The 24,181-nt window shown below is 49.1% G+C and overlaps 8 protein-coding genes across 8 annotated transcripts; 5 read left to right on the plus strand and 3 right to left on the minus strand.

Annotated features, from left to right (window-relative positions):
• Positions 1-762: 762 nt before the first annotated feature.
• On the plus strand, positions 763-4,390 carry I303_106595 (uncharacterized protein; the record flags this gene model as incomplete). Its single annotated transcript, XM_018411408.1, has 3 exons — positions 763-815; positions 957-1,567; positions 1,644-4,390. 3 exons carry the CDS (start codon positions 763-765, stop codon positions 4,388-4,390), a joined length of 3,411 nt encoding a protein of 1,136 aa, XP_018259220.1.
• Positions 4,391-4,921: 531 nt separating this feature from the next.
• On the minus strand, positions 4,922-6,111 carry I303_106596 (uncharacterized protein; the record flags this gene model as incomplete). The annotated part of the gene is made up of 3 exons (XM_065969407.1): positions 4,922-5,260; positions 5,332-5,487; positions 5,614-6,111. 3 exons carry the CDS (start codon positions 6,109-6,111, stop codon positions 4,922-4,924), a joined length of 993 nt encoding a protein of 330 aa, XP_065825479.1.
• A 332-nt stretch (positions 6,112-6,443) lies between these two features.
• Positions 6,444-8,910, minus strand: I303_106597 (uncharacterized protein; the record flags this gene model as incomplete). Its single annotated transcript, XM_018411406.1, has 5 exons — positions 6,444-7,798; positions 7,885-8,115; positions 8,218-8,434; positions 8,537-8,805; positions 8,874-8,910. The coding sequence occupies 5 exons, from the start codon at positions 8,908-8,910 to the stop codon at positions 6,444-6,446; spliced, it is 2,109 nt and encodes a 702-aa protein (XP_018259218.1).
• A 984-nt stretch (positions 8,911-9,894) lies between these two features.
• I303_106598 (uncharacterized protein) lies at positions 9,895-11,361 on the plus strand (the record flags this gene model as incomplete). Its single annotated transcript, XM_018411405.1, has 5 exons — positions 9,895-10,006; positions 10,102-10,253; positions 10,316-10,590; positions 10,649-10,827; positions 10,916-11,361. 5 exons carry the CDS (start codon positions 9,895-9,897, stop codon positions 11,359-11,361), a joined length of 1,164 nt encoding a protein of 387 aa, XP_018259217.1.
• Positions 11,362-13,781: 2,420 nt separating this feature from the next.
• I303_106599 (uncharacterized protein) lies at positions 13,782-15,235 on the plus strand (the record flags this gene model as incomplete). The annotated part of the gene is made up of 2 exons (XM_018411403.1): positions 13,782-13,967; positions 14,090-15,235. The coding sequence occupies 2 exons, from the start codon at positions 13,782-13,784 to the stop codon at positions 15,233-15,235; spliced, it is 1,332 nt and encodes a 443-aa protein (XP_018259215.1).
• A 1,838-nt stretch (positions 15,236-17,073) lies between these two features.
• Positions 17,074-17,779, minus strand: I303_106600 (uncharacterized protein; the record flags this gene model as incomplete). The annotated part of the gene is made up of 4 exons (XM_018411402.2): positions 17,074-17,370; positions 17,449-17,538; positions 17,631-17,661; positions 17,733-17,779. 4 exons carry the CDS (start codon positions 17,777-17,779, stop codon positions 17,074-17,076), a joined length of 465 nt encoding a protein of 154 aa, XP_018259214.2.
• Positions 17,780-18,139: 360 nt separating this feature from the next.
• On the plus strand, positions 18,140-19,567 carry I303_106601 (proteasome subunit beta type-5; the record flags this gene model as incomplete). Its single annotated transcript, XM_018411401.1, has 7 exons — positions 18,140-18,307; positions 18,432-18,585; positions 18,671-18,755; positions 18,822-18,948; positions 19,015-19,146; positions 19,252-19,390; positions 19,455-19,567. The coding sequence occupies 7 exons, from the start codon at positions 18,140-18,142 to the stop codon at positions 19,565-19,567; spliced, it is 918 nt and encodes a 305-aa protein (XP_018259213.1).
• A 388-nt stretch (positions 19,568-19,955) lies between these two features.
• On the plus strand, positions 19,956-24,098 carry I303_106602 (uncharacterized protein; the record flags this gene model as incomplete). The annotated part of the gene is made up of 8 exons (XM_018411400.1): positions 19,956-20,154; positions 20,243-20,392; positions 20,480-21,016; positions 21,099-21,488; positions 21,552-22,641; positions 22,726-23,050; positions 23,125-23,779; positions 23,854-24,098. The coding sequence occupies 8 exons, from the start codon at positions 19,956-19,958 to the stop codon at positions 24,096-24,098; spliced, it is 3,591 nt and encodes a 1,196-aa protein (XP_018259212.1).
• Positions 24,099-24,181: the final 83 nt, after the last annotated feature.

Raw genomic sequence — 24,181 nt, forward strand, 5'->3', positions numbered from 1 at the left:
GCATGCTCATATTTAGGGTGATTCCTGAATAATGCAGTCTTACATAATAATCATACCATACACTGTTCAATCGCATGCCTAAGTCAATGTAGCCGGTCCGAGCGCATAATTCACAGGGGAACCCTTAGTTAGGAGACTCGCGTGCATACATACATACAGCATACAGCATACAGCACAAAACCAATACAGTAGGAACGTAAGAACAAGAACACCTAACAACGACAAAGAGACTCTTGGACGGCAGGACAACACACTGCTCACTGCTACTACTGGCTGAGCACAGATACGTATATTCGGTTGACTTGGCTGCTGTCAAGCTCGATTTCAGCATTGAATCCCAAGTCAAAGTCGACATACCCCTCAAGAATCCGAAAGAGAAACCACGTCAACGACCATTTCCCTTCTTCAGGCCAAACGAAAATCCAATACCACTGGAATCCGCACACACAACCAGACGCAACGATCCTTTCGAAACGACCGATCAGATTAGACGATACGCATAGCCTCGACAATCATACTTGAAAAATACCAGCACACTCGCACCGCATCGACACCTCATTTATTGAGCATACTCATTATATAGTACTTTAGAATACTTAGAACAGTATCCAATCGTTGGACGAGGATAGCCAGAAAGAAAGACCATCGATTGGGCTCGTGCGGAGAACAGTGATATCGTCAGTCAGACCACAACTTGTAGTATAGATCCATACGGGACAATCACAAGCACAACACCGATCAACCACAGCCAAACGACCGAAGATGCCCTCAGAGGTATCTGATCAGGAGATTGAGCGAGAGATAAATACCTTACGGTGAGTCTTACGTCTTCATGTATTCCAGAAAGATAACACACAGACAGGGATCTACCGTACCTTCCCCTCTTCTCATGGTGTTTCAAGTATCATATCATCTTTACTGACTCTGACTTCGACCCTGACTGCTCTGCCCTCTAGAAATCTGAGGAGACGATCTATAACGTCCGCTGGACCAGGTGCATTACCTCTTGATCCCGACTTACCGCCGCCTTCACCTGTCTCCCGACCGGAATCTTCTGGGTCGTTGTACGACACCAACGACGATATCACCCTCTCGACGCCGGACGGGCTCAGCGGGGAAGATGCAGGCTTGTTCTGGGTCCCAGCGCACCTGCATCCCGAATTAGCTCCTGGGGAGTTCCGCGCATTCCTCAAATCGCATACCCACCCCGATCCGACACACGCAGATGGTACTGAGGCAGGAGAAGCACCGGGATTGAGTCGGAGTCCGTCATGGATCGCGAGGAATCCCAGTAGGAGGGGGAGTGAGGGACTGGGAAGGAAACGGTCGATGTTGAGTAGACAGTATCAGCCCAAGTTAGGGGATAATGTCGAGAATGAAGCTCCCCCGTTACCGACGAGAAGACCCGCGAGTATATATGGGGGTCGATCGGGGGAAAAGGGGCTTACGCTGAATGATCTGCAGAAATTGGAGGAGCTGGTAGATGAGGCGGAGGATGTGGAGGATGATCCGGAAGCGATGAGGACGCTGCTGAGAAGGAGTCTGAGTATGAATGTTGCTCCTGGCTGTGAGTGCGAATTATCAATTTCATTGAGTATGCTGCAAGGCACCCAAGCTGAAGAAAACATTCCATCTGTGTTTAGTCCTGCAAGACGACATACCGCAAGGCGGCGAGATCGATGATGAGCCACTGATCCCATCTTCCAGGCCAGGTTCGATCCTGCGCCGTTCCGCTCGTACAAAGATTAGGGGCAAAGCGAGTCTGTCAGGAGATGGAGGCGGCCATCGTTTCGCTGCTACAAGAAAGGGTAGAATGACAGCTGCTCCTCAACGGGAACTGCCAGTCTTCGAGGACGAGTTCGACTACTCTGATAGGACGAAAAAGTCTAGTACGGGTACGACTTCGAGCGCAGGTGGAAGCGACGAGAATGCTAGTGCGGAATCGCATGAAGAGAAAGAGGTCTTCCACGATTCGGTGCAGCACCTGGAGGACAGAAGAGGATCGGATGAATCGACTGACGAAGCCCATATATTCGATGCTTACGCCAGAGACTCTCGATCAAGCTCAATGTCCTCATCTTCCCAAGATCATTCAACCTCACCAAGTCCAGAAAACTCGCCTCCCGGGAAAAAGCTGTCTTTACCGCCTATGATTACGACTTCGGCATACCAACCAGATGGTTCCGACTGGTTCGCATCAGACAATGATTTGGACCGCACGCCTACGCAGGAGACTATCCGGGATCCTCTAGCTGGTATAAGGAGAACATCACCTGGATCGGAGATGCAACTTGACAGACCTGCTATACCTTCTTTATCCAATGGTCCTAATCTCCAAATACCAGATGAGACTTATTCGCAAAAACCTCCCTCGCCCACTACACCACAGCAACGTCCAGCTTCACTTCCTGCCGATCAGTATGATTTGCCTCCTGGAATGGCGCCGCCGGCACAACGTTCCTCGCTGCCTCCTGGCATGGCTATGCAGCAACAGCAGGAATCACAACAGATGCCAGCTGCTCCTCAACCGATGGAACAGAAAATGACCCCCGTCAACCTTTCTCGCACCGAGTCAGGCGTTTCTACTGCGTCATCTACCGGAAGCAAGGAGAAGGAGAAACAGAAGAAAGGCGGTTTGTTCGGAAAGAAAGATAAGAAGGACAAAGACGGGAAATCCAAGAAGGATAAGGATAATAAATTCCTTGGTTCCTTATTTGGCGGCAACAAGAAGAAACAAGAGGAAATCTCTTCGGTCTCGAACTTCTCTTCTGCCGGTCCGGCTGCTGCCGCTGCCTTGTTGGGATCTTCTAAATCAGCTAAATCACTTGGTGTTCCACCTTCGCCCTCGCCCACGTCGCCCGGCTTCTCAAGCTACGCTCGATATCCCATTCACGTCGAACGAGCTGTTTACCGACTCAGTCATATCAAATTAGCCAATGCCAGACGACCGTTGTACGAGCAAGTCTTGATCTCCAATCTCATGTTCTGGTATCTTGGTGTGATAGGCAGGAATGTCACAGAGGAGAAGAAATCGACGTCGAGTGATCCTGAGAACAAGAAAGAGGAAGTCAAAGTTCCTGTCAAAGGTACACCACCCAAACCTGCAGATTCAGGCTCAGCGGGCAAAGCTCTACCGAGGTCTAATCCCATCGAGTCGTCCGCGCCGACACCTGCTCCACCAACACTGCCCTCTAACAAGAAGAGCGGTCTGACGAAGCCGGAGCGAGCGAGAGATGGCAGGAATAGCGAAGCTCCCATGCGAGCCCCTTCTTACGGTATGCAAAACGCTCAAGTAGACCATGAGCTGAGATCACAACCGCCACCCAACAAGCAATCCCCACCACCACCTCGTCCACCTTCCCAACAGTCTCTACCACCGCAGCAGAGCTATAATCCCCACCAGCAGCCACCTCCAAATCATCAACAAGGTCCGAGACCTCTACCCCAAAATGCACCTCAACGAGCTTTGTCTCAGCCGCCTATGAACGGATCTGGACCTCGGTCTCCTAATGAAGGATATCACCTCTCTCAGCAGCAACAACAGCAACAGCATCGCCCTCCGCACCCGCAGCAGCATCCGCAAAACATACGCGGTCCCCCCGGCGGAGTACCGCAGTCTTCCTTTGGTCCACCTCCACAGGGCCATGGGCCAACTCAGCCTATCCTAACTGGACTGGATGATCGACGGGATACACGACAGCGGACGATGTCAAATCCCAACCATCCTCCACCCGTCATGGGTCCTGGACCCAATTCAGGCGGTATGCGAAGGGTAGTCACTGATGGAAGACCTCCCGACGGACATGGACAAGGACAAGGCCAAGTTCGACCGTTGTATCCTCAGCATTCCGGACCACAACCAGGCCAGATATTCCACCATCCTTCCGCTTCTAATGGGCCAGGACCAGCTTCACCTTTCCCTAATCGACCTAACGGTCTCACGTCTCCGGGTCCTCAGCCGGGTCAAATCTTCAATCAACCTCAGCCTGGTCAGATTTACCAACAACAACAACGACCTCCACCGCCACCTCATTATGGACCAGGACAAGGGCCACAAGGTCCACAGGGATCCCGACCTCTACCACCGCCCGGAGCAGGCGGGAACTGGGAACCCCCTCAAAGATTACCTCCTGGAGCTGGCCCTCCCCATGCACCAGGGCAGGGACAGGGACAGGGACAGCAATTCAGACCATTACCCGGTCCTGGCCAGCCCACTCAGGGATACGACCCTCGCCGAGGAGGTCCTGTACCACCTCCCCCCGCCCATCAGCCTTACAATCCGCAACAGACTTTTTACGGTGGACAACCGCCACCTAGACCGCAGAGTCAGCCTCAGGTGGGACAGGTTTATGGGTATCAGTCTGGGGGAGGGTATGGGCATCATCGCTAGATAGGACAGTGGCATGGTATTGCAATTGGGCACGAACAATCTAACCGCGATCAACATCAAGATAGGCATTGTGCTGAGAGTAGTACATGACCAGACAATCCAATGCAATGCGATGCTCGGGAAAAAGGGAGGTGTACATGTTGAGCGAGGCGAACGGTGAAAGAGAATAGAGGAGATCAGATAGTGTCGAGGGTTTTGCATATTGTATTATATAGCATATTTTCGAGTCGATATAGACTTGGTATATAGAGTGTAATTGCTTTTGCTTTTGCTTTTGCTTTTGCTTTTGCTTTTGCGTTTGCATTTGCATTTGCAGTGATAGCTATTGGAAGGCAATGGGAACGGGATGGGAATGGACTTTGTTATTCACTTTTGTTTTTGCATGATACAATACAGTCAAGTACGATCCGAATGAATTACAATGCAATGTCTTTCGTTCAAATTATTAACCCAGTAACATAACATAACGATAAGCTACGTTGTTGAATCTGCACTAAGTCCATTACGATGGGAGAGATGAAAGTTCCTCTGTTAATCTGGCCATTGATTGACTACTTGAGCTCTTTCATTCGGACTTATCCCCATCCGCTTTACTGCTAGATGGACTAAGATCCTTGAATATTCTTTGTGGAAAGCGATAAAGAGCCTGTTCAGTATACTCAGATCCGAGATTTGATCTTTGTGGATGGAAGACACAGAAATGGCATTGGTATTCCCGGGAGTCGAACTGGAAGTGGAGGATATTGGACTTTGATCCACATTCAGATTCAGATTCGCATCCGAATTTTGAGTCGGAGAGGAGGAAGACGGACGGCGGTATATACCTTCAGCAGCGAAGATCAAGTAGACATCTTCCTCGTCTTTGTTCTGCTGCGAGTCTCCCTTTCGTGTTGAGCCGAATTGATATCGTTTCTCTGCGGGAAAGAGCTAGCAGGAAGTACTGCCAGGGTATGATATCCTCCCGTAATCAGAATTTTTGAGCTTGATTTAGAATTGGAAGGAGTGAGATCGCCCCAACTATAGACGATTCTAGTCGAACTCGAAGTCGCATTCGGACTCGCATCGAGAGGCAAAGCGTCTTTCGACTCGACGGTGAACTGCAATTGAGAAGAGGTAGATCAATATCATCATCATCATAATCTCGAATAAGGTTATCTAATCTAGTTCAGATGCGAAATGAAGGTTGCAGGTCTCGATACAGCCCGAAACCGTCTGAAACTCACTAAACCATTCAACAACGTATTCCCAACTCGCACCTCATCTTTCTCAACATCGACATCACCTCTTCCTTCGGTATCTCCCAGGCGCAGTATACGCTTGACTAAACCCCATATAGATCCTTCTAAACGTAATGCTGCGCTACCCCAAAACGCCTTATTCCATTGCAACCCTATATCCTGTTCACGTTGGCTCTCACTTTCACTTTCACTTTCACCTGAATTCGCAATCGCTTTCCCAGTTTCAAGAGTATTCGACCTCGACCTCGAGCTTGGTCTTAAGGCATTTCGAGGAACTCTGATAGCCCACGCATCACCCATACCCGTCTGAGCCCACTTCTCGGTGCTGTAAGGGACATCCGGGCGATTGGAAATGAGTAATTGATGTGGAACAGGCAGAGAGGGGTAGAGGGATAACAGTTTGAGGTGGTTATACCACCATGCCGATACGCCGAGTGCGCCAAGGGAAGAGAGGGAGATGACGATCGACCGGAACTTGGGCATTTCGTCAATGTATCGTGCTCATGTCATACTGCAATTGAGGAGAAATGGCTGATTCACTCAACAATACGAGTATGACATGTTCGACAGCACTTGGACTCGGTAATGCGGAGAAGTATTGTAACTGGGTCAATAGCCGAGACGTGCTCGAAGCGGATCGGAACCAAACAAAGGAATATCCCGTTTCCGAGTATCTCGTGAACACATGCGCATCCGAATGATATCGCATACCCATAAATAACACCCGTGGCATACACATCATGCATCGTATTATACAACCTCTATAGTATATGAATCCGCAAACAACGTCCATCATCTTGGTCCGAGCGCTGTATCTATATCCTCTTATTGCGCTCGGGAAACCCTTCCGTCTCTTCGCCATACTGATAAATCCCTGCGGGGACAGGAAAAGAAATGACCTCCTCTTCCTCCGGAGTCGGGACCATCATCCGCCCTGATCCCGCATAACTCAAATTAGAGCCGCTGAACGTACTCGCATTTCTAGTATGCACTAACGAAGGTCTTTTCGCACTCCCATAAAAGGAGCCTACCATAGAAGGCTGAGAATATATCGAGGAAGTGTCGTCTGCCACATACCCCCTCTCTGGCTCTTGTGCAGGTTCAGGTGAAGAAATAGGCTCAGGCATCCTGACTGACGGGATCCTTTCTGGCTTCTGTGAAGGTTGCGGTCTTCTACCGATCGTAGTGATCAACTCTCCTAAACCTGGTTTACTACTCCGTTGCGTACTACTTCTGCTTGGCACATCGTTCTCTGATAAATGCTCACGATCAACTGTGTAGGCTAAGGTCGTATCGTAGGTATCTCTGAACGGCTTGGATACCTTCGATACGTCTGTATACATCGTATCAGCCGTCTTCAGTGTGTACTCGTCATGCCGTCCAGCCCCACTTCTTGTGCTATTCATACTGTCTATATCTTGGAGATAATGGACATCCGCTCCTGCGCCTGGAGCATAACGAGCGGGATCCGTCGAGTAAACAGTCACCAGGTCCTGATACTGAAACGGCGGTGATCGACTTGTGCTTGCTCCGGATGAGTATTTCGAATAATACACCGGCGTAGGTTCTTGTACGACAACTTGTGGGATGGTGTTGACCATCTCCGAAACCATTAATTGCATTGGAGGAGATATAGTGTCTTTGGTAGAATGCGGATGCGGATGTGTATGCCTCTCCTCCTCCAGCATCGCATTTGGATCTACATGTGTCTTCAATCGACTGGTTTCGTCTTGCGAAGTAGACTGCATGGACGGCTTGAGCAGTCCTTTGAGTGATTTACGCTTTGCGGGAGGCGGTAATAAACTCTCTATCTTGTTTCTTCCTTTCCGACTTCCTCCTCTCCTTCCCCCGTCTCTGTCGGTCTTGGCAATTTGGTTATCGGGTATAAATTCCACTTGTTGCGGAGTAGGAGGGAATCTAACACTTCTTTTCGAAACTAATGCAGGTACCGGTCCTTCGATCTTAGGAGCGTAAAACGAGGATGTGCGCTTGACATTGTATGTCATATCTGATTGAGGGGTATTGAGCGACCATTCTGAATTAGATAAGAGCGGAGTAGGCGGAGTGCTTTCTGGTATGGGCGGACCACGTAGCCGGACCCAGTATGAATAGGTTCGCCAGATATTGGTGTCGAATAGTAACGATAAGGCAAGGATTGGTCCAGCGAGACCTATGGAGAGTTCAAATCAGTCTCGTGTGGGTCATCGCCATCGTCATCTTCGAAAACCGCGGCTTGACTGTTAGACGGTGGCTCACCTTCAAGAGATCTAGGCCACCAAGAATCGTTCCAACCTATGACCTGCTCGATGATCAAGTACGCCCCGACCACTACAGCGGCAAAGAGGAGTATGATTCCTTGAGCCCAACTTCGCCCGCTTGGCCGAATATGGGGAGACGGATGACCTGAGGTCGAGTAGAGGACGGAGAAGATGAGCACTACGATTGGAAGAGTGAGGATCAGGGGGGCGAGCAGAGTGAGGGGTCGAACTGATCGCCCGAAAAACTGTCGACTCAGCTTTTTCCTCTCGACATTCTCATGGCAAACTGTAACGCTGCAAGTCCAAATGATACGGATAAATCCTGACTTACCCGTTCGGAACCAATTACCAGTATCAATACAGTAAAACCCCCACCAACGTGTCAGACTTTGGGGAGTACCCGAACCCCCAGCGATGGCTCTCGAAAGTGTCGGAACGCAAGGTAAGAATGAATAAGCGTAAATCAAGATCAAACAAACCAGGTTCCGGGCTTTGGTGGGTATGGGTGGAGAAGGTATTGCTGGTGTGGGGATAGCGCGATATCGATACTATCACGATTAAGCGCATCAAGCGGATTAGCCTGGAGAATGTATCTTGTTCTCTTCGACAGACTTAGATCACTTTGCGCAAATGAATGTCGCTTCACTCACCAAAGCTATGGCGGGTATATGAGCTGCCATACCCGTCGTCAAAGCCGCTATGAGTATAGCATCGATATTGCAGAACAGGTCATTGTCAACTCGTTTCAAGAGGACATATCGATCGAATATTGTTGAAGCGCTTTTTAGTATCGTCCATATTCCCAAGGAGACTGTTGGTACGCTTAGTCTGGCAGAACGGGATATCCCGGAATGATTTGAGCGGACCAGATGGGGAATTAGGGATAGGAGCAAGAGTGGGATCGATGCTAGCGATATTACTGCGAAGGCCACACAGATATGGTCAACATCTGTTGGCATCCTCACATAGGGGTGGAGGGTTACTTACAGACGTATGCGGATTGAGCAGAGTCCAGAGGGTCCATCATTCATGGTTTATCGCTGCTTCTTTCCTGGTTCTCTCGCGGATGTAGCGGTTGAGAGGTAATATGATATCGTCGAGAATCTTGGATTAGACCTGCAGTGTACGATAGGGATCTAATCTTCGTCGAGGCTGCTCGGTCACGTATCCGAATATCCACTGGAAAGGGGGTGTCAGAATGAGAGGATCCCGTCCGTCCTTTCCCGATAATTTCTCTGCGATTGGGTATCAGTTGAAAGTAAGCTTGAGTTCTAGGATATCGTAAATCAGCTTCAATAACTCGCAGTGCTCTCTTCCATGAGCAGGTCGTTTCGCGGTCAATAGCACGCAGGCCTGGAGATCCCGAAATAAGAAGTTACAATCAGTCGTCAAGGTCAATCAGAAGTGATATATCTTAACTACCAGTACACTGGCTCAATAGCACGAAAGTCAAATAAACAGGTAAAACCTCTGCTGTTGTGCATGTCGATCAGACGTCCATCTTGTATCAAGTGTGAAAGGGGGTCCTGTACTAATCAATCGATTGACCAGCCGGTCAGATACAGCATTCCAGACATGAAGGGAAAAGAAAGGTACAGGGGTGATGGGCGGATTTCCAAGGGGTCATCGTAAATTGATATTTTACAACCAAGGAAGGCCGGATAGCGTTTCATGTGTATCGCCGCGATTGTATTTGGCTACATGCTGCGATGATAGCGCAGATGGTTACAGGTCACTTCGCTAGATGTTGTCGTTGACCTTCTTATTGGTATGACGCTTCATGTAGAAACCCAAAGCATGCAATAGTGTGCGGTTTACAGTAACCTGCTTCTTGGCTGATACTCGAAGAAGGGGGCGAGATCACGTGACTGACTGACACAACGTGGCTCGTGCCTTGAGAAGTAAAAGTTGAAGTTGAGCGAGTGAGTAGAGTATAGGAGAGATGCTATCTATATTCAACCACATTATTCCCTTCTATAGCATCGACAACGATAAAAGTCCACACGGAATGACGCGAACGAAAAAAGCTGGTCGAAGAGATGGTGTGCCAAAGGGTAAGACTACCCCGGCAAATGCAGCTAATGCAACGGCTGGACCTGTCAGTGCTGCAAGCTTGATTGGTGAGTCTAACTTCATGAATCTGCGCACTGGAGGGCGACTTTGAGCAGCATGGGCAGCATGCAGATTAGAGACTGACCATCCAGGTGATTCTTAGATAAGTCGCATACCCTGCTTGCCCAATCGAATTTCGAGCTAGCTATCAAGTTCCTGGACAGAGCTCTTGAGCTCGAACCGACTAATGCCGAAGCTAGGGAGTTGGTCGGAATAGCAGAACTCGAAGCTGGAGATGAGGATCGCGGGCGAGAAGTACATCGACTATCCAGCCGTTGCAAACGTGTCATCGCTGACAGCTGATGGTCTTACTGTAGCATCTCTTGCAACTGTTTCCACCTCATGCTGCTGAACCACCCTCTCATCCCTCACCTTACCTCTATCTCGCTCAATCAGCTTCCGAGCCCCAGGAAGCACTGGGTTATTACTCTACTGCGACAGCTATGATCGAGAAACGCATAGCGGAACAAGATAGGAAAGGCAAGGGCAGGCAGGCAAATGATGGAGAGGAAGAGGAAGAGATCGACGAGGAAAGACAGATGGCGGTCACTGCTTTAGTTGCTATGATCGAGATTTGGATGTCTGACTTATGGTGAGCTGACACAATGGCGTATGCTGTTCCATGTAGCTGATGAGATCTGTATGACAAGTATGGAGGAGGCAGCTGAGAAGAATTGTGATGATTTGATACAACGAGCCTTGAGCATCTCATCGAATGATCCGGAAGTGAAGCTGTCGTTAGCAAGTATAAGGATGTCTCAATCGCGCTTCGACGATGCCAAGCAAGTCGTCATTAGCTTGTACAATGACTTGGAGGGTAGAGAACCCTGTAAGCTTCCCCTTCGTTTCCTTGTCATGATCTTCGAAAACAACAAGGTACGAAATTTAGCTGACGTGCGATATGGTCCCTTGAATAGTTGACCCGATATTACCGGCTCTGCCTGTCCGATTAGCCTTATCCCGACTATTACTTGAACACAACCAACACCTAGAAGCACTAGACATCATCTCGACGGTCCGAGAAGAGGATACGCTGAACATCGAAGGAGCATACTTAGAAGGATGGGCTTTCTACCTAAGAGCTGAGGCAATCAAGGAGAACCCCGCTTTACTCATAGCCGTACCCGTCTCGACTGTGGTGGAAGGTGAAGAGCCCGAAGAGCCGATGAGTGCCGAAGAGTGCCTGAGCGAGAGTATGCGATCACTGATCGAGTGTGCAAGATTGTATGAAGATCAAAGCTACGAAGATGAGGGTATTGGATCGCATGTCGCGGAGTTGCTAGAAGAGCTGGAGAAGAAGGGAGTCGTACCTGCTATTCACGAGGAAGAGGAAGATGAGGATGGAGATGTCGAGATGGCCTAGTCTCCTATGGCCAATCTAGTCCTCTCAATCTCTCCATTGTGATTGCTGTGATATCACTCATGCTGTTGATTACACTGCGGTATGCATTTTGTATGGTACTTCGCACCAGGCTACTCATCAATCTGTGAAATAATGAACCCTGGATTTTGTGTGTCTGTGTGTATCCAAGAGAAGCACAGACCCGTCGTTGCAACCCTTTTTTTCGACACGTATTCGATTGACCCTTCACTCAACTCAACCGGTCGTGTAAATTTACTGCTGGGATTGGAATTTTCGTCCTCTCCTTCTACCGTAGTTGAACAAATTACTTCTCCATATCGATTTCCGACGTAGACTTCCAAGCATGTCGTCTCACGATAGAGTTTGGTCTATTCCTCATCTGCGGAAGAACATCCTTGCACGGCTCACAAAGAACGAGACAGTCCCTTTGTTACGCGTCAACACCTTTTTCTTCGAACATGCGGTAGAGAAGCTCTATTGCGAGCTTACTTATGCTGAGTATCCTTCAACGCACGATGTATGCAAGGATGAGGTGAGTCTGAGTTTGTCTAAGCCCCTTTCATTTCCTCCGCTGCCTTTCTTTCGGGAAGATGCTGACTGTACACTATGCTGATCTACTTATATCATAGACCCGACGACAAACCTATCGAGACGCTGTGCGGACTCTTCATCTGGATGGTGAACACTGCAAATCCCCTCCGAACAAATGGACGAACCACTTCGAAGTCTTTCCGAGCGCGAACACCGTCAGGGAACGGCGCAATAACCAGAACGTGGATGACAAGCTTGTTCGACGGGTGATCGTCGATGGTCGGGCTTTTTACGAGTATGAATACCATCTATACCTATATCAACTTGGTGATGTATTGGAGGACATCGGTTCAGAGGCCAAACCGTCGGACAAAGCCGGGAACTTCAAGACCAGGACGATCATACATTTAAAGCTCCCTGCATGGAGCTTTTGCATGGAGCTTTAAATGTCGAGGTGCATCAAGCAAGCACAAACCTCATAATACATTGACGAGACTGCTCGTCCTCCTCGGGAAAACGATCTTGCAAAATCATTAGAATCTCATATCCAGGCCCATGACGGAGAGACGGTCATCCGGCACGTGAATCTGGTTTCTGCATCGAGCAATCGATTATTCCGGGACTTTGTCAATGATCCACAAAACCAAATTCGCAAAAATCTAGTCCAGCTCACAATCCTTTCGTTTGATACGGTGGACCAAACCATTCTGGATCTGATAAATTCGCAGGTATTCACTTTGGAAAGGTTGCACGCCGGGGATATATGTAATTCAGAGCACAATCTGGTTCTTGCCGACATCGTTCACCGTTTACCTTGGACAAAGTTTGGCAAGCTTCGATCATTGCAGATTGCATGTATACGACATCCGGTCCTCGATCCGATCAGTTACTCTGCTGGTGCACCGCCTGTACTTGGAGATCCCAAGAAGTCGGGGGAAGAAGCGGACGAAGAGGGAATTGAGGACCGAGCCGAGGACGATCGCCCAGCCATAGCAAGTGTCGGACCTGGACTGGACAATCTGGATATACGTATTATCTTTCCGTCAAGTAGTACGAGGACCGAGACGGATTTTGTAGAAGATCAAAGATTGATCAGAAGGCTGGCAAGGTCCATCGCACCTTTGATTGATCCCGCACGACCTCCGAAGGTCCCAGCGTTGCGCAAAAGCTGGTTATCTATCACTCGTACTGGTGTTCACAGCGGGTCTAGCGCTTGGCCAGAGGTACCCTTCATCGTGGAGCTGCATCGTATCTTCAATGAAGAGCTAGACAGAAAGCTAGGCAAGACGTTCAGTAATTAGTGATGTTCAGGCATCAGTCCTCATTTTTCGTAGATTTCCCAAGCTATTATGTATTTGCTATTATAACTTGATCGTGCGGTTCTGGTACATTTGCATTATCCTGAGCCAACACAATCAGTCAGTTGGTAATTGATCAATCCGAGGTTGTCCGCCGTGGGAAGAACGATTTTGTATGACTCTCGCTCCGCCGAAAATCAGCACAAACCTACTCGTATGACACGTTCTCGTCTGGCGCCACGACTTCGGTGACTACTTTCTGCATCAACTAGAACATCAATCACCCTATTTCTGTGTTCATCAGTCACCCTGTTTCTGTGTTTGTGTTGTGTGTATCGCCAGACAAGCACGGACCCTTCGCCCCTCCTTTGTTCCGGTGAGATGTCGACACCGTTTTGCTTCCTTCACGAATCCGCACCGCTGCCAATGCGATCCTTGTGAAGTCGTCTGCTTTCTCTCCTTTATCTTCCACTATCCCCATCATCCTGACAAACTCAATCGTCATCTCATTTGGCACATCCTTTGGGCGGTTCCCTCACGAAAGCAAATAGCCCATACTGACACCGGATGTTTCGGTGAAGCTACACCACAATGTCGTACGCTAAGGTGTGGTCTCTACCTCACCTACGAAGAGATACCCTTTCACATCTTATAAACAAAGAAATAATCCCTTTGCTATTCGTCAACAACGGCTTCTTCCTATACGCAATCGAGCAGATTTACTCCGAGCTCAATTACACTAGGTATCTGGAAGTGCAGAAGACTTGCGAAGATGAGGTGAGTTCAGATCCGGTCAAATTACCAATGTTCTCATGCTTCCCTTTGCCTACCGACTAGCACATTCGGCCCGTCGTATACCACGCTAATGTATTGTTGCCATATGCTCCTCTCGTTGGCAGACTCGACGACAAGCCTATCGAGACGCTGTTCGAACTTTGATTCTGGATCAAGAAAATTGCGAACTGCCTCCCAGCAACTGGACGAGCTACTTCGAAGTCTTCACGAATGCTACCAACGTTATACAACGGCGCTACGAAGAGACCGCTGATGACAAGGTTGTCAGACGAAGTACGGTCAACGGCCAGCCGCTTTACGAGTACGACTACCATGTTTACCTAGGTCAATCCGACGAAGAATTTCAGACCTATCCTGACGCGGAGGAAAAACCGTCAGACGAAGCTAAGGATTTCGCAATCAGAACGATTCTTCATCTGTACCTTGATTATCGCAAACATCGCCATCAAAGCCACACACAGCAAGGCCAACATACACCTAACAAAACGGCCCATTCTCAAGGAACGTATTTTGCGAGATTGTTAAAACCATACACGCAATCTGGGAATACAGTCGTCCGTGAAGTGGAGCTTGGATCCTCTTTGAACAATCAGCTTTTCTTGGACTTTATCGATGATCCACAGACACCCGAGAACTTAGTTCAGCTCACCGATATCTCGTGCGATATGATTTCCCCGAACGTTTTCAGTGTTGTCACATCGCTAATGCACACTTTAGAAACGTTGAGGGTAGGATTCTTACACAAAGTCACGGAGAGAGATTTGATCCTTCCCGAAATCATTGAGCGCATGCCTTGGACCCAGTTCCGCCGACTGCGCTGCTTGCGAATCACATGTCTGCGAGACCGCACCCTCGATGCCGACTCGACTGAGGATGGCAAAGGGTGCCGGACAGACACCGGAGGAGCCGAATCCAGCGACGAATCAGATATGGGAGAAATTGGACCTGGACTCGAGGAACTGGAATTGACTATGATATTTCCGGAAGCTAATACGCGGACCGAACAGGAATTAGCAGAAGATGGCAAGATGTTCATGAGGCTGGCACGGTGCATCGCGCCGCTGATAGATCCCGCACGACCTCCAAAACCTCTTGCAGCGCGTGAGGATTGGCTGCGTATCATTCAGAATGGCTTGGATAGGGGACTGTCAAATCAGCCCGAGCCGCATTATGCTAGAGGGCTACATCGGATCTTCAGAGAAGAGCTGGAAAGGGTACTGGGAAAGAAGCTCCACCATCATACAATATGACAAAATGCAGGTTTGCCATTGTAGAGGGGCTCGTGCGTCAATATATATAAGTTGGTCCGTGCGCGATGAAAAGATTGAGCACGGACCCGTTAGTGTATGTTATGACACGTAGGAATTACGCATGGTCCTCCTCAAGTAAACACACGTCAACTCGTCCTCTGAAATTTGTTTCTTTTCTTCTTCTTTCTCTTCTCCTTTCTCTTTCCCTTTTCCTCATTGTTTCTCTTCCAATCGATCCTCCAACCAGACCCTACTACCAGACAACAAGGTCATGACGCAGCCAACACCGTATGACCAAGTCTTCGCCCTTCCGAATTTACGACAGGAGATCTTTTCCCATTTGGCATGGAAGGACGCGGCGCCGCTGTTACTTGTGAACACCACTTTCTTCCAATACGCCGTGGAGGTTATCTACCATGAATGCCACTATGTGACCTGGGTCGACGACTTGCGGAAGATATGCACAGATCGAGTGAGTCTACGACTTTCTGTTCACTGACGTAGTCCGCGTTCCGTTGACAAACACCCTGTATAGAATCGACAACGGCAATACAAGAACGCTGTTCGCACTTTAGTCCTCTACGAAACGCACGAGTGGACCCCCAAGGAGTGCATACAGTATTTCGCGTCCTTTCCAAACGCTTTTGTTGTACGTCAGCTCCGAATTTGGCCCCATTCCCCGACTCCATCGGAAATTCGAAGAAGCTTTGTCAACGGTGAATCTCATTATGAGTGGGATCACCTTGTGTCCCTTTACGTGTCGTGGGACGCCGATAATCAGCTCACAGCTAGAGCGGACCGGATCCTTGATACACTCTGGCCCTCAAAGGACGACTGGACTCAGCGAACGCTGATGGACCTAGCTATAAGAGAGCTTCCCGATGACGAGAGAAGGCAAGCCACTGTCAAATACAGCAATTTAGCGGCAATCTTAAAGCCCCATCTACGACAAAAGGAGAATTACATTTACCAGCTAACTACAGACACCTCCCGTGACAACCGGTTGGTTTTCGATCTCCTGCATCAACCTTTCACGTCGCCTCTCTGTATCGCGCTCAAAGAGATCATCTCTTCTTGCGTCGATGACGTTTTGTTGAGGATCATCCAACGCCAAACGAATACTCTGGAGGTGATCGATTTATATCAAATCGTTCAAACACGAGGCGGAGAACCCCTCTTGCTACTCATCGCAGACATGCCCTGGAACCAATTTCATCGTTTGAGATCCTTCCAGCTCGAAATCACACGCGGTCTCTGTACCGATGCCGATCACCTTGTCCCTGCAAACGAAACTCCAACACAGAACAGACAGAGGACATCTGTAGGCCCTGGTCTCCAACACCTGCTACTGCGGTTGATCTATCCAAATGAAGCATGCCTTACCTCAATCGCCCAAGAAAGAGAGATAGAACTCGTCAGAAGATTGGCGAGATGTATCGCTCCACTGATCAATCCTACCAGCCCCCCAAAGCCCCTCTGGTATCAGGTTCGTCCCGACAGCTGGCTCGTTATCAAAACACCGAATCCTAGCGAACAATTTTACCAAGACTTGCATCGTGCTTTCGACGAGGAAGTGCGGCACGTCCTGGGCCTTGAGCCCCACGCGGAGTCAGTAAGGCGAGAACTTTCAAGTTTGGAATCTTAGCGAAACAGCCCCGACTCTGGATCAGTATCAGAATGGAGGTCGAAGAACCAGAATGTCTGATTCAGCAAGGATAGAAGACGGTCAGAGGCCTGTCAGAGAATCGGTAAATCGCTCAAGAATCAGGTGCACGACATCCAAGTGGTGTAGCGCAGCAGGGAATCGAAGGAAGTGTAGATCAATCTCGCATGCATGTTTATGTACCTCCATGTCCAGGTAGTTTCCCACCCCATTGATCCCTATCTCGTCCACCCTCATCCTTCTTCGTCACCTGCTTTTTCGTTTCCTCACCATCGATCTCCCCGCCCGGGCCTTGCTCTAAGCTCGTTGTACTCTCTGAGGACGCCGCGGATTGTGGACTGGAGGTTGCCTTTGTACGTGTTCTAGCATTTTGGACTTCGCCGGCCCACCAGTCTTTCCATTCTGGTGATATGGATATTCGCTGTGTTGAAGGCTCAGACAGCATTTCGAGGGTCCGTGACATTCTGCGTAGCTGCAACGAGTTGAGATCCATCAGTGTATGTCTTGAATTGTAGATGTGATAGGCTTTGAATGTCGCTCGCAGACTTACCTGATGTTCGATGGCAGTGTAGTCTCGTTGTCCCAATGGCGGATTACGGAAGTTATATCGCAGATGCAAAAGAAAGCTCTGTCTCGCTTCCTGGCGGTGCAAGACGAGGCGTAGACCAGGAATATCGGCGGTAGATGTCAATAGTCGATCTTTCTACTCATGAGGGAGCAGGGCCTGCTTACAACTGTCTTCGACATGGCATTTCGTACACCTCTGAATCGATCAGGTTTCGTGAATATCTTTCACGTCCAGATACTGAGATGATGGAAGAAGGTTAGACTCACTGCCTGTACAAATTGATCACATCTTGCTGTAGTCCTGATCTCGTCATGCTGTTCGTCGTTCCGCTCCCTATGATCTATGCTGGACTACTGTACTAAACCGTGCATCTCTGTCATCTGCGTTATTCAATAGTCTGCAAACGAAGTGACGTGAATCGGTTGTGCCAAGTGGAGGTCGATCGTAGCTCAACACCATCTTAAGTGGTGTGCACGTTTAAATATTGCTCTTGAGATGGGCTGACGCGGGGAGCATCATCGTTGGATTCGCTGTCGCGGCCTACTTCATTACAGTAAGACGTATGATATCGCTTCTCTAGCTCGAGCTCAATGATATAGACATATCGCAGTGACACATCAGCAACACTCTTTCGGACCTCTCAAGGCGATCAGATTATCCATACAAGGACAGCATGAACTCCGTCCTCACGCAGATACAGCCACCGGCACCGCACTCTCGATTAGAGGAACAAGATGAATTCGAACATACCGACGCTGCTGCTTGGGGAAGTATGGCTGGGTTCGGGAATCTGTCGAGGACAGGTGGGATCGCCGGTATGAGCGTACCTCGAGTAGCTGATGTGCGTTTACCTGTCCACTTCTGGCTCATTCACACATGTCTCCTTACCATCGAACACATTCCGTAATGGGTCAACTCATTGCGTATGATATTCACGTGCTGATCTTGCAATGGAAACCGTTTAGCCCACGGCATTCCTGGATATGCACACCGATAACATGTCTTCCAACCCCGAAGCCAAGATCAAGATCGCGCACGGAACGACGACGCTGGCTTTCAAATTCCAGGGAGGGGTTATCGTAGCTGTAGATTCGAGAGCTACTGCCGGTTCATATGTCGGTGAGTTGTCTGATCTCACTCCTCGCTCGCTCTCAACTATCTCGTTGAATTTCTTTGGAGACAAGCTGATCAGGAGGGAGGATAGCTTCTGGGACTGTCAAGAAGGTCATCGAGATAAATAAGTTTTTACTGGGCACGATGGCTGGTGGTGCCGCCGATTGTCAATACTGGTAAGCTGGCACCCGCTCTTTGTACGAAATCGGACAGGACCAGCTGACAGGGCTATGCGTACATAGGGAAACATACCTCGGTATGCAATGTCGTCTGTATGAGCTCAGGAACAAGGAGAGGATCTCGGTAGCTGCTGCATCTAAGATATTGTCGAATATCGTATACCAGTACAAGGGTATGGGACTGAGTATGGTCAGTTTGATCTCCTGTTTCTACTTGACAGGCTCCAGCCTCAGCTCAAACTGCGCTCTTGTATAGGGTACCATGGTCTGTGGATGGGATAAGACCGGACCCCAGATCTTCTACGTGGACGACGATGGACAACGATTGAAGGGTAATCTGTTCTCGGTCGGTTCGGGTAGTACCTTCGCATACGGTGTTCTTGATCAGGTGAGCCACAAGAGCATACACATGCGGGTACAGCTGCATCAGGGCTGTCAATTCGGCCGAGGGATGAGCGCAGCTGGCTAACTTGACTCGCAATGATCATGATAGGGATACCGATGGGATTTGACGGACGAAGAAGCTCAAGAATTAGGTAGAAGATCGATCATTGCTGCAGGTCACCGAGATGCTTACTCGGGTAACACTTGTAATCTGTATCACGTCAAAGAGAACGGTTGGGACTTCATCGGTAAGCATCTCTCGTCTGCACCGACATCAAAGCGAGGAGCTCATTCAGTTGTTGTCACTTTTAGGCAACTACGACGTCAATGAATTATGGTATGAATACGAAGCCAAGAAGAAGGCAGATCGAGAGACTGCCACTGCTGCTGCCGCTGCTCCATCCCCTATGGCAGTAGAACCATAGACTATGTAGTTCGTTTGACGAAAGAAGCCAATCCCCATGTGTACGGTATGATGCATCATGTAAATAGTAGATTAATTATTGATTGCCACACGGGGGTTATGAGAGCGGCGAATGCCGAAACTTGTCACTCGGGTTTTGTGTTTTTGTTGCCACTGTTCATGTCATGACTACATCGAGCATTAATAGCGTTCGATGACCTCTATTCTTGCAACGCATCTACGACGTATATCGACAAGACGTGTCTGCGTGTCAGTTCTGTAGCAGATCAAAAGTGGTACCGGCTTCTGAGCAGTGCGAAGGATAGGATATATTAGCGTCAGTGTGTGAGCGAAAAGTGTAGAAAAGGCATTCAAGATGGTATGTCAACTCAAACATTTGTGCAATTAGGATGGAGGCGCCTGACAATTGTGGGGTTCAACAGGGTGTCCCAGCTCTGTTCAGATGGTTATCCAAGAAATACCCAAAGATCGTCAATAAGGTGGTGGAGGAGACGCCGAAGAAGGTGATGACCGACGATGGGATCGTTGAAATACCCGTAGATATAAGTAAAGACTTTGACGGTGCGCCATATGTGGATAACCTGTATCGTACGTGCAATGCTTTTCAATCCCTTCTCACTCAGAAAGGAACTCACGTTGAAGCGCAAGCTGACCGTGTATGTTCGCTGTATTATAGTGGATATGAACGGTATCGTGCATCCATGTACGCATCCGGAAGGAAAACCCGCACCGGAGACTGAGGAGGAGATGATGGTTGAGATCTTCAATTATACGGAACGGGTCGTCAATATGACCAGACCAAGGAAGGTATTGATGATGGCCATTGGTGAGTCTTATCACTGTGGCAGCTGCTTCGCACTGCGAGTCAACCAATCGTAGCTGATCATACCACCTTTTTCGCTTTGAATTGTAGACGGAGTCGCCCCTCGAGCAAAGATGAACCAACAGCGTTCGCGTCGTTTCAGAGCTGCTCAAGAAGCAGCCGATAAAGCAGAGGAGAAACGAGAAGCGATCAAGATGTTCGAAGCTATGGGTCACACCGTATCTGAAGAAACGCAAAATCAGAAACATTGGGACACAAACGCCATCACACCAGGAACACCGTTCATGGACTTATTATCGATATCTCTGAAATACTGGGTGTCCCACAAGTTGACAACGGACCCCGGATGGAAGAATCTTAAAGTGATATTGTCTGATTCGAGCGTTCCGGGAGAAGGTGAACATAAGATCATGGACTGGATACGGCGTCAAAGATCGTATCCTACTTGGGACGCTAATACATCGCACGTCATCTATGGGCTGGATGCGGATCTGATCATGCTGTCACTGGCTACTCATGAACCCAACTTCAGAGTGTTGAGAGAAGACGTTTTCGCGCAGGGTAGTAAGGGACCTCAACCTTGTAAGAATTGTGGGCAGACTGGACATCTCACGGCGAACTGTATCGGTGAGTCACCATCTCGCGCTCTGCAATATCGAGATAACCAAGTGCATGTTTCGGCTGACTGACTGTTCGATAACACTTACAGGCGAAAAGAAGGCAAAAGATCCAAATGTAGTGGAAGTAGCTAAACCAGTTGACCCGAAACCATTTATCTTCCTCGACGTCGCATGCCTGAGAGAATATTTGGCTGTGGAATTGAATCTACCTGGAGTCCCCTTCAAATTCGATCTTGAACTAGCAATAGATGATTGGATCTTCATGATTTTCTTTGTCGGAAACGATTTCTTACCGCATCTGCCAAGTTTGGAAATCCGGGAAGGTGCTATAGATGTTTTGTTGAAGATCTGGAGAGCGGAATTGCCTAGAATGGGAGGATATTTGACGAATCATGGAAAAGTCAACTTGGATCGAGCGCAGATAATATTAGAAGGACTCGCGAAGAGCGAAGATGAGATCTTCCAGAAGAGGAAAGAAGGTACGTCTTCCGACACGAGGAGTGGCGTGGGTGTCGTGACTAACGAATGTGTCAACGTTGTAGACGAAGAGAGGCAGGAAAACAATAATAAGCGGAGAAGGGTCGATGATCATCGACGACAGAACGATGCAAAGGCCCGGGGAAATGGACAACATACTCGGTTTGACGATGCGCCCAAAGGAACAATGCAGCTCAATGGGACGGAATATGTCGCTGTGACACCATCCGCTACAGCCAGAGGAGGACCTTTACATCCTTCTTTACCGACTCGACCTGGCTTTGACCTCGTGTCTAAGGAAGAAGTCAACAAGAAAAATGATGACGAGCTCAAGAAAGCCATGTCCAGTTCCGCTTCTAATTCCGACATCGTGAAGAACAGGAGAGCGATACGGATGGCCAATCTCAGTGCAGCTGAGGCACTCAAGGCGGAATTGATGGGAGAAAATGTGGAGTCAGCCGAGCCTGAGAACGTCACTGTCGAGAACACCGAAGACGAGGAGAAAGAGCAATTGCTTGTTGGAGAGGCCGAGGATGTACTGGAGCAGCAAGGGGAAGATGAAGGTGTGGACGAAGAAATTATACAGCCTGCCGTCAAGTCAGACGAGGATGAAGGCGAAGCTCCAATAGGAGACGAGACAATGGAAGGGGATGACAACGCATCACCCGAAAGACCGAATAAGAGGAAGCGGAATGGGTCAGCTGAAGGTGATGAGGAGAGCGATGGAGGATCATCTTCCTCAAGTAGCTCAGATGAGGACGACGATGATGACGATGCACCGCCCAACCCCGAAGCCGATCAACCGGTACCGAAGAAGAAGCTCAAGGTCAACCCTGATGGTACTGTAGACGGATACGAGGACGACGTGAAGCTTTGGGAACCTGGATATCGAGAACGATACTACGAGAAGAAGTTTGGCGTCTCTCTTACCGATACCGAGTTCATCGACAATATCACCAAATCCTACATGGAAGGTCTGTGTTGGGTTTTGGAATACTATTACCAAGGTGTTCCAGCTTGGGATTGGTTCTACCCTTATCATTATGCTCCATTTGCTCAGGATTTCAAGAACATCGATAAGTTCAAGATTGAATTCAAGCAGGGCATGCCCTTCACGCCGTACGCTCAGTTGTTGGGTGTATTCCCCGCTGCAAGGTGAGTTGTCTGTTTCTCACATCCAGAATGCCGTCCGATCAAGTCGCTATGGCAAGTGCTGACTCATGTAACCGAATCTTTTAGTCGAATACATTTACCTGAACCTCTACAGAAGTTGATGATAGATGAGGATTCTCCTATCTTGGATTTCTACCCATCCGACTTTGAGATCGATATGAACGGGAAGAAGATGGCCTGGCAAGGTGTCGCATTACTGCCTTTCATTGATCAAGACAAATTGCTTGCCGCGCTGCAAAGTCGGATACCACTGTTGACCGATGACGAAAGACGGAGGAATACTCATGGCGATAGCGTGATGTTCGTCTCGAATCAACAGGAATATGGATTGAGTCAAGCTTGTGCGGAGCTGTATGGTTTGCGCGCTAAAAAGCAAGGCCAAGAAGAGAAGGTGAGTATTCTTCTCGGCCATCTTGTTTATCAAGCAGTGCCCGAGAGTTATCTGACCTGTAATTTGTTCCTCAGCTCGTACCCTTGGAGCCTCAGCAGACAGAAGGAATGACCGGATCGATACTACCCGATTCAAAATACATCCCAGGCACAACATTCGAAACTCCTATACCTGGCATTGATGAATGTCCGGACATCGAGAACAACGAGTCCATATCAGTCAGATACTTCTTCCCGCGACAAGCTCATCCGCACCGGTCAATCATCCTTTCCCGATTCAAGCCGTTACCCGCGAGGCTGAGCGAGAGCGATCGAGATTGGGTTAGGCGTGGTGGAGGAGGTGGTCATCATCATCGACATGGCGGACCTAGGCATTCTGGTGGTGGCGGAGATAACAGGACCGGTGGACCCGGTATGGCCCGAGGAGGATATCATCAAACCCCCCAATCGTCCTTACCGCAAAACAGGACCGCTAACGGGTATCCGAAACCCTCTCCAGGCGATTTAGCTCGTCATGGCGCTGCACCTGGTGGATATCATGTGCCGCCCCCACCAAGACCAGTCAGTGCTTATGGTGCTCCGCCCAGCAATTATGGGTATGGTGGATATGGCGGTGCGCCATCGTCAGGAGGGTATGGAGGGTACGGCGGGTACGGTGGAGGTGGAGCTAGTCATGCTCCGTATGCTGCTCAAGGTGGTTATGGCGGGTATGGAAATGGTTCCGCTTATAGTGCGTTCAGGCTCATCTCGCCTTCGATTTTATTCGCGAATGATGGCCGCTGACCAACTTTCTTTGCTGTATAGGCGCATATAATCCTCCCCCACCTCGATCGAATCCGTACGCAGCTCCGCCGCCTAATGCTTACGGTGCTCCTCGACCGCCGTACGGCGCGCGTCCACCGGCACCTCCACCTCAGAATGGCTATGGTGGATATGGTGGTGCAGGAGCAGGAGGAGCAAGAGGAGGATATAATCCGTATGGAGGTTCGAATGGGGCTTATCAGCCTAGAAACGGTGGCGGTGGTGGTGGGGGTGGACGTAGGTATTGATCAATCGGAGAAGGTTTGTGGGAAATGGAAAGTAAGGCGAATCATCAATAATCAGGCATCTCTCAAAAATCATCTTTTTGATA

This window comes from Kwoniella dejecticola, chromosome 8, assembly GCF_000512565.2.
Source record: "Kwoniella dejecticola CBS 10117 chromosome 8, complete sequence".
Taxonomy (NCBI): Eukaryota; Fungi; Basidiomycota; class Tremellomycetes; order Tremellales; family Cryptococcaceae; genus Kwoniella; species Kwoniella dejecticola.